Below are 13,980 nucleotides of genomic sequence, written 5' to 3' on the forward strand. Positions count from 1 at the left end.
GCCCCGCCCCACGGGGGGCTGCAGCGCCGGATGCCTGGGTTCTCTCCGGCTCAAGGAGCGGGGACTAGTGGTTAGAGCATGGGGGCTGAGAGTCAGGACTCCTGGGATCTCTGGCTCAGGGAGGGGAGTGGGGGCTAGTGGTTAGAGCAGGGGGGCTGGGAGTCAGGACTCCTGGGTTCTCTGGCTCAGGGAGGGGAGTGGGGGCTAGTGGTTAGAGCAAGGGGGCTGGGAGTCAGGACTCCTGGGTTCTCTGGCTCAGGGAGGGGAGTAGGGGCTAGTGGTTAGAGTGGGGGGGCTGGGATTCAGGACTCCTGGGTTCTCTGGCTCAGGGAGGGGAGTGGGGGCTAGTGGTTAGAGCAGGGCGGGACTGGGAGTCAGGACTCCTGGGTTCTCTGGCTCAGGGAGGGGAGTGAGGTCTAGTGGTTAAAGCAGAGGGGGCTGGGAGACCCCCCCCTTCCTCTCTTGTTGTGTATATAGCTGTGGCTCAGCCTAGGGCTGGGGCGGGCTGTACATACGCTGTGTCCATGTCGTGTAGCTCGGCGCTGTTTTACGTAGGATTCGATGCTATTTTTTCCCTCAGAAAGGACAGAATAAACCTGCCAAGGAAGCAGCAGCAGCCCCGGCGCCACCTGTGAGTCAGTGCTTTGTCTGAGCGCGCCAAATACCCAACACGCCCCACCCCAGAAGTGGCTGCATCCCATCAGGGGGCAAGGGGTCGCCGTGTTCCAATTTTTTACGTTAATGTGCAGTGGGGCAGAGGGGTTTGGAGTGTGTGGGGGGTGCAGGCTCTGGGGTGGGACCGGGGATATGGGGCTGAGGGTGTCGGCTCTGGAGTGGGACCAGGCATGAGGGGTTTGGGATGCAGGCTCTGGGGCAGAGCCAGGAATGAGGGGCTCAGGGCTGGGGTATGAGCTCTGGGGATGAGGGGTTTGGGGTGCAGGCTCTGGGGTGTGAAGTCGCCGCTGGGGGTGTGGGGCTTGGGGGGCAGGGGGCATGTGAGGGCTCAGGCTGGGGGTGCAGGCTCCAGGCTGGGGCCAGGGATGAGGGATTTGGGGTGCAGGCTGCCCCAGGGAGAGAGGACTCCCCTCAGCCCTGTCTCACCGCCCCAGCTTGGGGAGAGGTGCCTCCCCCGGCCTGCGAGGCGCTTGGGAGCCTGCTGCCCAGCTGCGCAGCCCAGAGGGACCTTAGATCCCGGCTAAAGGTGTCCTGAGTCCCAGCCACCCCCCTGCTGTAGCCACTAGACCCCACTCCCCTCCTCTCCCAGAGCCAGAATAGAACCCAACTCCTGGCTCCCAGCTCTAACCACTGGGACCCACTCCCCTCCCAGAGCCGGAGCTAGAACCCAGGAGTCCTGGCTCCCAGCCCCCCCCCCAGCTCTAACCACTGGGACCCACTCCCCTCCCAGAGCCAGAACCCAGGAGTCCTGGCTCCCAGCTCCCCCCCCCCACTCTAACCACTGGGACCCACTCCCCTCCCAGAGCCGGGGAGAGAACCCAGGAGTCCTGGTTCCCAGCCCCAAACAGGGTTTAAGGTGCCACTGGTTCCAGACCAGTTTGGTGCCCCCTCCGCTAGCTGTCCTGGGTGTTTGATGCCCTGAGTGGATCCCCCCCCCACCCACACACACACCCCAGACACCCCCCTGGTTCTACTCAAGACTGTAGTGTTTTAATTCCATTGAAAGTTGCATCCATTAAATCCTTAAATAATAATTACAAAAACCTGAACCCGCCCTGGAATCCTGGGGCAGGCAGGGGGCTGGCGCTGGGCCCCCTCTGTCCACACCAGCGCCCGGGGTGGGGTGAAACCCCCCTGCGCCAGGAGGAGGCAGCACGTCCAGGGGTCCCAGGCATGGGAGGAGATGGGTCCCGCTGGCTTGGGAGCCGACGAGCCGGGGGGCTCTCCCAGGACGCCCCACGCTGGCTGATCCGGAAAGGTGGCGGGGGGAGGGGGCACAGAGATTGGTCCTGGGGGGGCAGCCCCACATCTGCTCCCAGTGGCACCAGGCGAGAGGCCGGGCTTTCCGATGGCACCTTGCGCTCCTGGCAGAGGAGTGATCAGAAGGACGAGATTCCACAGCCGGCGAAAGCAAAAGGCTTTTGACTTTGGGGTGGGGGGGTGCTCCCCATATACCCCCAGTCTGTAGTGTACGTTCCTAGAGCCCACAGGGGGGGCATGAAAATGGGGGGGGCCTCCAGGTGGACCCCAAGCTCTAGGGCCAATAGTGTGTATGTGGGGGGGCTACCCCCTGTGGGAAGATTTAAATATTAGCTGGTGAGGGGCAGGCCAGGGGGCTGGCTAAAATCCCCCCCCCGCTGGCTGCCCCGCGGAGGGAAGAACTCCAGTTCCCCCTGCTGGCTGCCACGGGGCACTGCAGGGGGCCAGCTGGCATTGCGGGGGGGGGGGGGGGGGAGATGGGAATGCCCCCCCACCCCATGCCTGGTGTTGCTGGAATGGTGGGGGGCAGGGGAGACCCCAAAGGCAGTGCACCATGGGACGCCACTCGCTCCTGGTGCCCCACACCATGGTGGGAGCACAGCATTGTGGGTAAATTCCCAGCCAGCTGGAAGGGAAGGGGACGGGGCGGCTCGGCAAGAGCTTATTGCACCTCAGGGCTGATTAGTGTAGACGGGAGCTTGGTGTCAGCCACTGAAAATCCAGAGAGCCGTGAAGGAAAGTGCTGAAGATACGGAGTCAGGGCCTCGGTCAATCCAGAGTCACTCCCGTTTGCAATGGGGACAGGGCCGGATTCCAATCTCAGTTCCCCCAAGGTCGATCCAGAGTCACTCCTGTTTGCAATGGGGGCAGCTTTGGATTCTAATCTGTTCCCCCAAGGTCAATCCAGAGTCACTCCCATTTGCAATGGGGGCAGGTTTGGATTCTGATCTCTGCTCTCCCAGGGTCAATCTGGAGTCACTCCTGATCAGAATCAGCTGCAAGGTCCTGGACAGGCAGCATGGCAGAGGCCCCAGGCCGCAGCCCCCACGGGCGGGGAGGGGATTGCTGGCCCATGGTACCCAGTGGCTCCTGGAGAGGGGCTGTATCCCAAGTGGGGTGCCTCGGGGGGAGTGTTTCGGAAGACAGATCCGGCTGGTGGTGCACACAGATGCTGGGGGAGGGGAAGTCAGTGATGCTCTGTCTGTCCGTCTGTCCGTGGCTGGGCCCCCCTGGCCCAGGGGGGTGTCAGTTTCAGCGGCGCTCAGGGAGGTGGGTTCGGGGTGGGGCACAGAAAGGCAGCCTGCTGGCCGGCCCGGCTCACGCCTGCTCCTGTTTCTTCTTGACCGAGATGCGCTTCTTGCGGGCGGCCAGCATCTCGTAGAAGGGGTCCACGCTGACGGCAGCCCTGGGGGGGAGCGGGAGGTTAGGGGGGCCGGGGGATCTCGCTGCAGCCCAGAGCCCTGGCCTTGGGGCAGTCACCCCCTGGGGGCCCCACGGCCCGTCCACCATTGCTGGGAACGCCCCAGCCCCCACATGCCCTGTCTGCCCCCCCCCATGGGGTGGATCAGACCTCCCCCCCCGCCCCCAATCTGTTCTCCCCTTCCCCATCATGAGCTGGAACCATCCACCCGCAACACCCTGGGAGGGGGCTGGGAGCCAGGACGCCTGGGTTCTATCCCTGGCTCTGGGAGGGGGATTGGGCGCGTGGGGGTGCTCCTCACTTGATGGATTTGATCCACTCGTCCTTCTCCTCCTGCGTGGGGGCCGAGATGCGATAGACCATGTGGTTCCCTTCCACCACCCGCCCGTCGGCCTCCGTCTTGCAGGCCTTGATCAGCTGGCCCTTGTTGTTGGGAATGTAGAGCTCAAAGCAGTTCTGGGGTGGGGGGAGAGACAGAATCAGCCACGGGGGCTCAGGCTGCGTCGATCCCCCCCATCCCCCAGTGACGGGCTCAGGCTCTCAGCAGACTCAGGCTGCGTCGGTCACACCCAGGGCTGATTCCCCCAACCCTGCAGCGATGGGCTCAGGCTCTCGGCAAACTCAGGCTGCGTCGGTCACACCCAGGGCTGATTCCCCGCACCCTGCAGCGATGGGCTCAGGCTCTCGGCAAACTCAGGCAAAGTCAAGTCATTTGTGCTCGAAATGAAAGCTCAGAGCTGAGAGCACAATGCGGTGTAGCCTGATCGACAAGGGTCAAATGCTGCAGGAATGGATGGAGGAAAGGAGGGGTATGCGGAGGGAGGGAGGGAGGGGGGTGCACGGAGGGATGGATGGAAGGAGGGAGGGAGGAAAGGTGTGTGGATGGATGGATGGACGGAGGTGGGTGCGCGGAGGGATAGACAGGAGGAGGAGGAGGAGGAAGGCCATGAAGGAGAGGATAAGGACAGACGAGGACCACGGTGAACATCGGGGGCGAGAAGGCCCAGAGGAGTGGGGGAATGGGGGGGGGGGCGCGCTGCCCTCACCGGCTTGCGGGGATCCTCCACCTCCCGGATGCTCAGGTTCTCCAGTGGGATGATCCCCCGCGGCTCCTTGTCCTGAGTGGGGAACAAAGCCGGAGTCGGGAGACGTGGCTCGGCTTGCGGGACGCCCTGCCACTGGCTACAGAGCTAAGTGGGGGGAGCCAGGGAACCCCGGGCCCAGGAGGGCGAGCGGCAGGACCCGCTGGGTTCCTACAGGGGCCGTCTGTGGGGCCCAGCCTGACCCCCGAGTGATTCGGGGCAGGGGGCTCGCCCAAGGGGCAGGCGATTCCATCACTGACCACTAGGGGGAGCACTTGGTCTGCCTCTGAAGACGATGGCGGCGCTGGGCACGGTTAGAAACCAGCCCCTGGGGTAGACGGCCCTGGGGGGGCGGACACCAGCCTGCAGGGCCCACGGGGCTGCTCCGGGGGGGGCTCACCGTGGTGTACTCGAAGTAGTACAGACAGTTGTCAGTCAGGATGAACCAGCGTCTTTTCCAGGTTTTCACGCGCCCGCCTGCAGGGGAAGCAGAGATTGGGGGCTCAGTGATGGGGGCAGCTGGGGGCGGGGGCAGCTATTGATCCTATTGGGCCGGTCCACCCAGGGGCAGCGTGAGGAGACGACCAGGGCATGCTGGGATAGACACGGCACCCTCGCCCGGGCACATGGGGCATCAGTTTCAGGCATAAGACCCCACGCAGCTGCCCTGCCATGGCACTGCCGCAGGCCGGCGGGGGAGCCTGAGAAACTGGGGTCACTGGCAGAACTCTCCTCCCAGAGCTGGGGAGAGAACCCAGGAGTCCGGGCTCCCTGCCCCCGCCCTAACCACTAGGCCCCACTCCCTGGCTCTGGGAGGAGCGTGGACCCAGGAGTCCTGGTTCCCAGCCGCCCCTGCTCTAACCACCAGGTCCCATATGGGGGGGACCCCGTGTGGCACGACTGTCCCTGAGACAAAACCTTTGCAGCTTGCGTGGCGATTCCGGGGTGCTTCCGGCAACCCCCCTTCTCTCAAGGGGCGGGACCCCCCGTCCCCCCGCAGCCAGTTCCAATGCTCCGGGGGGGTCGGGCCCGGGGCAGATCTCTACTGCGGTGATGTGGAGCTAACGGGGCGAGGTCCCCACCCCCCATTCCGGCAGCGGCTTCCCCCTCCGTTACCTACCTCCTGGGGAGGAACGGTCAAACCCGAGCGCAAGTGGCATCAGCGGCGTGGGGGTGGGGGGGGCCGTGGGGGGCCGGAGTGGGGAGGGAAACGGGGGAGGGAGAGAAAGAAAGGGGGGAGCGGGGGGAAGAGAAGAGAGAAGAGAGAGAAAGAGGAAAAATCAGTTATATCAACGTGAGGAGGAAAAACACGGTCAAATCACACCCCTGCCGCAGGGATCAGCGCTGGGGGGGGGGGGAATGTCCTTTTCGCTGGGGGGGGGGGGATGTCACAGGGGTTTGATACATAGAGCGAGGGAGGGGGGGTGCCTCTGTCCGGCTTTTCTCTGTGAGCGACAGCACCCATCGTCCCAGATGGCCGTTCCCTGCCCCGGGGGCTGGGGAGAAGATTAAATAGAACCCAGGAGTCCTGGCACCCAGCATCCACCTCTACCCCTCAGCTCTAACCACTAGTCCCTACTCCCCCCAGAGCTGGGAGAAAACCCAGGCATCCTGGCTCGCAGCCCCCTGCTCTAACCCTCTAGCCCCCACTCCCCTCCCAGAGGTGGGAGAGAACCCAGGAGTCCTGGCTCCCAGCTACCCCCCACCCCACTAACCACTAGACTCCCCTCCCCTCCCAGAGCCATGATGGAACCCAAGTATCCGGATTCCCAGTCCCCATCCCGGCTCTTGGGAGCTGATCCCTGCTCACCCCCTGACCCCCAATCGGTGCCTCCCCCTAGAGGCAGCAATGGGTCAGGCACAAAGTAAGGTCTGTACCCACATCCCTTCCCCATCACCCCCCACCCCCACAGATCCCTCCACCTACCTCCTCCCCAGCCACTTAGGACCCTCCCAGCCTCCTGAATTCCCCCACTCAGCTTTCTCCACCTCCCCCCACCCACCTGTGACCCTAAACCCCAGAGCCCCCCAAATCCAGCCTGTGCCTCTGACTGAGCTGCTGTGGGGTCTGTGCGACCCCCATCATGACCCCTCATGGCCCCACTAGTCTGGGGGGCACCTACCTCAAAACTGGGGGTGCTGAGAACTGGGGTCCCAACGCCTTTGGGGTGGGGGCTCACATTGGGGGGGAGGAGCTCCCCCTATAGCTGTGTAACACCCCAACCCCAGAATGCTTAACTTGGGGGGGGAGTTGGGAGGTGGGGCAGTGCCCTCAAAGCCCCCGTGGGGAAGGAAGCAGAGTCAGACTCAGGCGGCTTGGGGGAGGCCCAGCGTGCGGGGCAGGGACAGACGCAGACCGAGACCAACTGAAGGCTGGGGGTGGGGGGGACGGACCCAGGAGCCGAGCTGAGGCCGGGTGTTGGGGGGGGGCACGGGGGACCCAGGAATCCTGGCTGAGGCTGGGGTTGGGGGGTGGTGTCCCAGGAGCCCTAGCCAGAGGGTGGGGGGGAGAGCACAGACATGGACCCCGGAGCCCTAGCCGAGGCTGCGGGGGCTGGAGTGGGGGTGGGGCAGACCGAGGAGCACTAGCCAAAACGTGTGTGTGTGTGTGTGTGTGTGTGTGTGTGTGAGGTCCTAGCCGAGGTGTTTGTGTGTGTGTGTGGGGGGGGGGGGGGGGAACCCAGGCATTCTAGCTGAGGTCAGGAGCTGTGTTGGGGGTACGGACCCAGGCGTCCTAGCCGGGGCGGGGGGAGTATTCCTGCAGGTGCGGAAGGAAGGTCGGTGCTTGGAGGACACAGCGGGGGGGTCGGTGGGACACAGAGAGAGGAGAGCGCAGAGGCATGCAGAGATCGCGGGGGTGGGGATCGGGGGGTGTGTGTGGGTCCGGGGGGGGTCCCGCTCTCACCCAGCTTGAGCAGCCAGCCCTCCCGGTCCGGGTTGAAGAACGTGTGGGTCAGGTCGTTCCCGTCGTCCTCCGGGATCTTGAACGGCTCGTTCCGGATGCTGTCGTACAGGTTCTGGCGGGCGAGGGGGCGGAGTCACAAAGAGGCCACACCCCACCAAGGGGTGGAGTCAGAATAAAGCCACGCCCCCAATGACAAGTGCCAGAGGCCACAGCCCTTTTCCTGAAGGGTGGAGTCAGACACAAGCCACACCCCCTCCTCACCAGCAGGCCAGACCCATCGACCCCAGGATCCCGCCCTGCCCCCCAGATCAGAGCCTCGCCCTCACCCGCAGCAGCTCCTCGGGCAGGTCGCCCCCGTCGTTGATGCCCCGGTTCATGGTGATGAATCGCTCCACGGTGGGTTTGTCCCGCACGTTGGGGTTGTGCAGGCTGGTGTTCAGCATGATGACGGCGAAGGAGAGCACGTAGCAGGTGTCTGGGGGAGCAAGGGAGGCTGGTAGGAGGAACGTCCCCAATAGACACCACCCCCACCCCGGAGCGGGGAGAGAACCCAGGAGTCCTGGCTCCCAGCCTCCCCTGCTCTAACCACTAGGCCCCACTCCCCTCCCCGCGCCGGGGCTAGAACCCAGGTACCTGTGGACTGGAAGACGCCAGGGTTGCAGAGACAGTAACGCTGGGCAAAGGCCTCCATCATGCGGTCGATCTTCTGGGCCTCCCCGGGCAGGCGGAAGCTCCATAGGAACTGCCTGGGGAGACCGGGGGGAGGGGGGGGTGAGTAGGGCCCCCCCAATCCCCCTCTGCCCCCAAACCTTCCCACCCTCCCCCAGTCCCCCTGATCCCCATCTGCCCCCAAACCTTCCCACCCTCCTCCGCCCCGCAGCCCCCCAATCCTCCTCTTCCCCAAACCTTCCCACCCTCCTGCTTCACATCCCCCTCTCCCAGCCCCCACTCTGCCCCCAAACCTTCCCACCCTCCCCCACTCCCAGCCCCCTCTCTTCCCCAAACCTTCCCCTCCCACATCCCCTTCTCCCGATCCCCCTCTTGCCCCAAACCTTCCCACCCTCCATATCCCTCAGCCCCCAAAGCTTCTCCCCCAACCTTCCCATCCTCCCCCTCCCCCAGCCCCCCGAGCCCCACCCCTTCCCGCTCACCGCAGCGCCTGCACCAGGTTGAGGTCGGTGAACTCGTGCAGGTCGACGAAGGCGTGCAGCACGGCGATGTTGAAGTCCTCCCTGTGGGGCGGGGGGGTGTCAGAGCTGAAATACTCTTCCCTCCCCGTCTGTCCCCCCACCCTCCTTAATCAGACTGAACTTCCAGAGCTCCCCTCCCTGTCAGAGTCCAAGGGCTGCGCCCCTCCCCACAGGCCCCCTGCCCCCTCCCCCAGCTAGTCCCCGATAGCCCTGCTCCCCTCAATTCTCCCCCAGGTAGTCCCCGATGGCCCCGCCCCCTCCCCCAGATAGTCCCCGATGGCCCCGCCCCCGCACCTCTCCCCCAGCTAGTCCCCGATGGCCCCGCCCCGCTCCCTCCCCTCTCCCCCAGGTAGTCCCCGATGGCCCCGCCCCCTCCCCTCTCCCCCAGGTAGTCCCCGATGGCCCCATGGCCCCCCCCAGGTAGTCCCCGATGGCCCCGCCCCCTCACCTCTCCCCCAGGTAGTCCCCGATGGCCCCGCCCCCTCACCTCTCCCCCAGCTAGTCCCCGATGGCCCCGCCCCCTCACCTCTCCCCCAGCTAGTCCCCGATGGCCCCGCCCCCTCACCTCTCCCCCAGCTAGTCCCCGATGGCCCCGCCCCCTCACCTCTCCCCCAGCTAGTCCCCGATGGCCCCGCCCCCTCACCTCTCCCCCAGGTAGTCCCCGATGGCCCCGCCCCTCACCTCTCCCCCATCTAGTCCCCGAGGGCCCCGCCCCCTCACCTCTCCCCCCGCTAGTCCCCGATGGCCCCGCCCCCTCACCTCTCCCCCCGGTGGTCCCCGATGGCCCCGCCCCCTCACCTCTCCCCCAGGTAGTCCCCGATGGCCCCGCCCCCTCACCTCTCCCCCAGGTAGTCCCCGATGGCCGTCTTGTTGAGCCCCTCCCCCTTGTAGAGGAACCGGGCGATCTCCTCGGGCGTGTTGTGCAGCAGCTCGTTCTCCACCAGGAACTGGATGCCCTGGGCCGAGGACAGAACGGAGTCAGGCGCCCGGGACCCGACACACCCCGCTCGGCTCCCAGGCCCCTGCCCCAGGCGTCACCTCCGCTTCCACCCACATGCAGGGACTGGAGATAGAACCCAGGCGGCCTGGCTCCCAGCCCCCTGCCCTCCTTGCCCCCACTCCCCTCCCAGAGCTGGGGAGAGAACCCAGGCGTCCTAGCTCCCAGCCCCTTCCACTCTTACCTTTTTAGGATCCATGTTGAATTTCTTGCGGCCCATCCCTATCTTCCGGTTCCTCTGAAGGGTTTTGCTGCGGGTCGGATGGAGAAAAAACCACAAGATTCAGCACTTGGGAACAGCCCCAGCAGCGTAGAAGCCCTCTGGGGTAGGGCACAGGGGCTGGGTATACGGGGACCCCTCACTCAGCGCTGGGGCACGGCCCCTCTGGGGATCAGCACGTTCGTTACCTGCCCTCATTCGCCTCCAGACCCTCCACCTCGTTCATGGCCTCGCTCAGCTCATCCCGCAGCCGCTGGATTTCCACCAGCAGCTCTTGTTTCCGCCGCCGGATGTTCTCCAGCTCCAGCCGCTCCTCGGGGGTCAGGTCCGGGGGCACTGGGATGGAGACCAGAGGTTAGCCTGACACAGGAACCCCCTGCTCTAGGAGCGAGGGAGGAAGCGGGGCGCGCGTGAGTGTTTCTTGACTTTCGGGTGACGCCTGCAGGGTGAGGTGGGCACAGGGGCTGTTTATACAGGGATCCCCTGTCCAGTGCAGAGACACAGCTGCCATGGGGGGCAGATGGAGGACATGGCCAGGGTGCCCTGCACTGCAGCTATTTCCTGCCCCTGCAGGCTCCATAGGGAGCGGTATGGTTAGACCAGCGCAAAATCTGTGCACGTTCCAGGCCTTAGCCGTGGCATGAAACTGGGAGCTCAGGTTTGGTTGCCTTCCAATACGACATCCCAAGGCTTTCCGGCCTCGTCCTATTGTTTATTTGCAGCGCAGGACCACTGCAAGCCCCAGCCTCGGGCACCATGGCGCCAGGGGCTGTACGTGGGTATGTATTATTTGGATCCTGTCGGCCCCTGGGAGCTCCAGCCCCAGGTCAGGCCCCACGGCGCCAGGGGCTGTACGTGGGTATGTATTATTTGGATCCTGTCGGCCCCTGGGAGCTCCAGCCCCAGGTCAGGCCCCACGGCGCCAGGGGCTGTACGTGGGTATGTATTATTTGGATCCTGTTGGCCCCTGGGAGACTCAGCCCCAGGTCAGGCCCCACGGCGCCAGGGGCTGTACAAACACAGAACAAAGCTCCCTGCCCCAAGGCGCTTCCAATTCATAAACAATCTGGGGGGCGGACGAGGGACAACACCGGGGGCGGGGCGGGGAGTCAGTGGAGAGGTGGGGGGGGGGCAGGGGAAACAGTGGTAATGGTTCAGTCCAACAGCACCCTCCCCATAGGGGAATAAATGGTTCAGCCCAACCCTTTCCTCCCACCCGCCCCAAATAAGGGCGCCCACTCTCCATTATGGGAAGTAATGGTACAACCCAACTCCCCCATAAGCAAGAGAATGGTATAGCCCAAACACCAGCTGGTTGAGCCCAACCCCCCACTCCCACTAATGGCACAGCCCAACCCTCTCCTCAGTCCCCCTCAGGGAGGGAATGGTTGAGCCCAACCCCCTCCACAATCCCTCCCTCCCCCCATAAGGGAGCTCACTCTCGGTTATAGGAAGCAATGGTACAGCCCACGCCCCACAAGAAGAAGAATGGTACAGCCCAACCCTACACCATAAGGGGGCAATCTACTCATTCGGGGGTGGGAATGGTTCAGCCCCCTTAAGGGGAGGAATGGTACAGTCCAGCCACCTCCCCACCAGCAAGAGAATGGTGCAGCCCAAACACCCCCCAAAAGGAGGGAATGGTTCAGTTCAGCCCAACCCAGCCCCGCCCCCCCCGGCAGCCAGCACGGAATGGGCGGGGCCCCGCAATAGAACGCGCGGCCCCCAAGAGTGGTACAGTCCCAGACCCCTACCATAGACTCCGTCCTCCATGGCGCCCGCACCGGCCGCCGGAGCCGCTCCGGCCCCTGGGCTCGTCCCTTCTGTCCTGCCGCGGCGGCGGCTGCTTCCTCCTCCCGCAGCCGCCCGGCCCGGCACTGAGGGGAACGTCCCGCCTCCTTCCCCAGAACCAACCAATGGGAGGGCAGAATGCCCCAAAACCCGACCCCTTTCCGCTGGGGACAACCAATGGGAGGAGGCGACTCCCGTCTGAACCCGTCAGCTTGTAAGAATGATAGAGAGAGAAACCAATGGGCATCAGAGGTTTGCTTAAACTCCGCCCCACTTCTGAGATTGAGCTCTAGGGCGACCAATGAGACCCCTCAATGAGTTCAACAGCCTGCCGTACTAGTTATTGACATTCAGACTGGCCAATCAGTGCCTAAGAATCTAACACGCCCCTCCTTAATTAGATCGACAGCTCAAGCAGCCAATGGAAGTCCGAATAGTCCTAAATCACACTTTGGCCGTCAATCATTACAAATGACAGACAAGCCAGCCAATAGGGAACCGAACCTGCCATTCACTGCCCTCCGCCCCTAACTGTGCCCAGAGGACGGACTTGAAAGAGAACAGGCTGTTGCTAAGGGCCTAGTGGGGCTTTGTCCGTTGCTAAGGGCCTATCGCTATGGATAATTAATCAGCGTATCGTGAATATTAATGAGACCCTTATTAATATTCATCCCACAGGTGGCATAGGCCCTGCCCCTCACCCCGTCAATCCAGGGGCCCCGTCACCACGGCAACCAGACAGAGACAGACAGACACACCCATCAACACCTCCATAGCCAGCCCCATAGCCACCCCCTCCCTCCTCTGCCCCACAGATACCCCCCATCCACCCTCCTTACACCCCATAGCCACCCCCCTCCTCCAGCTCCTCCACCCCATAGCCACCCCCTCCTCTGCCCCACAGATACCCCCCATCCACCCTCCTTACACCCCATAGCCACCCCCCTCCTCCAGCTCCTCCACCCCATAGCCACCCCCCTCTGCCCCACAGATACCCCGCATCCACCCGCCCTACACCCCATAGCCACCCCCTCCACCTTCTCCCCCTCCCTCCTCTGCCCCACAGATACCCCCCATCCACCCTCCCTACACCCCATAGCCACCCCCTCCCTCCTCTGCCCCACAGATACCCCCATCCACCCTCCCTACACCCCATAGACAGACCCATAGCCATCCCCATAGTCACCCCCTCCGTCCTCCACCCCATAGTCACTCCTCTCTCCTCCACCCTGTCTGCCCCACAGACACCCCTCCCTCCTCCACCCCATAGGCAGCCCCATAGACACCCCATAGACATTCCTTCCTCCAACCTCTCTGCCCCATAGACACCCCCATAGACAGCCCTGCCATGTGCCCATGCAGCCACCAGGGGGCGCGCTGAGCTCACGAGCAGGGGGGCGGGGGGGTTGTGTGGACTCCAAGGGGACCAGCCGGGAACCCAGCTTAGACCCAGGGGCCCCGTCTACCCCAGGGGGTGGGAAAATGGGGGTGACCCCCCCGCCCGACACAGCCCCCCGTCACAGGCTATTCTGAGAAATGGCAACTTTGTGGGGGGAGTCAGAGCTCCGGGGGGTCTGAAATGACTTGGGGGGAACCACTGGCAGAGCCTTGGGGTGGGGCAGGGCTGGGCTAGCAGGGGCTGCGGGTTGGGAGTGAGGGGCACCGGCAGGGCTGGGGGTGGGGCTGGGGGGGCTGCCAGTCAGGCTTGAGGGGCACCGGCAGGGCTGGAGGGAGAGGCTGGGAGGGCTATGGGTCAGGAGTGAGGGGCACCAGCAGGGCTGAGGGTGGGGCTAATCAGGGGCTGTGGATCAGGATTGAGAGGCACCGGCAGAGCTGGGGGTGGGGCTGGGGGGGCTGCAGGTTGGGATTGAGGGGCACCGGCAGGGCTGGAGGGAGGGGCTGGAGGGGCTGTGGGTCAGGATTGAGGGGCACCGGCAGGGCTGAAGGGAGAGGCTGGGGGGGGCTGCGGGTCGGGATTGAGGGGCACCGGCAGAGCTGGGGGTGGGGCTGGGGGGGCTGCGGGTCGGGATTGAGGGGCACCGGCAGGGCTGAAGGGAGAGGCCGGGGGGGGCTGCGGGTCGGGATTGAGGGGCACCGGCAGGGCTGGAGGGAGAGGCTGGGGGGGGGGGGGGGCTGCGGGTCGGGACTAAGGGGCACCAGCAGGGCTGGAGGGAGAGGCTGGGGGGGCTGTGGGTCAGGATTGAGGGGCACCGGCAGAGCTGGGGGTGGGGCTGGGGGGGCTGCAGGTTGGGATTGACGGGCACCGGCAGGGCTGGAGGGAGGGGCTGGGGGGGCTGTGGGTCAGGATTGAGGGGCACCGTCAGGGCTGGAGGGAGAGGCTGGAGGGGCTGCGGGTCGGGATTGAGGGGCACCGACAGGGCTGAAGGGAGAGGCCGGGGGGGGCTGCGGGTCGGGATTGAGGGGCACCGTCAAGGGCAGC

The 13,980-nt window shown here is 64.8% G+C and overlaps 1 protein-coding gene across 1 annotated transcript; it reads right to left on the reverse strand.

The window, feature by feature from the left end:
* Positions 1-2,398: 2,398 nt before the first annotated feature.
* Positions 2,399-11,659, reverse strand: CYTH2 (cytohesin 2). Its single transcript, XM_044988599.1, has 12 exons — positions 11,504-11,659; positions 9,938-10,085; positions 9,714-9,780; positions 9,370-9,488; positions 8,494-8,574; positions 7,976-8,088; positions 7,669-7,817; positions 7,343-7,454; positions 4,838-4,914; positions 4,402-4,473; positions 3,657-3,811; positions 2,399-3,340 (listed from the first exon to the last, which is right to left on the reverse strand). Exons 1-12 carry the CDS (start codon positions 11,520-11,522, stop codon positions 3,253-3,255), a joined length of 1,200 nt encoding a protein of 399 aa, XP_044844534.1. The 5' UTR covers positions 11,523-11,659; the 3' UTR covers positions 2,399-3,252.
* Between the last annotated feature and the right edge of the window lie 2,321 nt (positions 11,660-13,980).

The sequence above is a fragment of the Mauremys mutica genome, chromosome 15 (genome assembly GCF_020497125.1).
Source record: "Mauremys mutica isolate MM-2020 ecotype Southern chromosome 15, ASM2049712v1, whole genome shotgun sequence".
Lineage (NCBI taxonomy): Eukaryota > Metazoa > Chordata > Testudines > Geoemydidae > Mauremys > Mauremys mutica.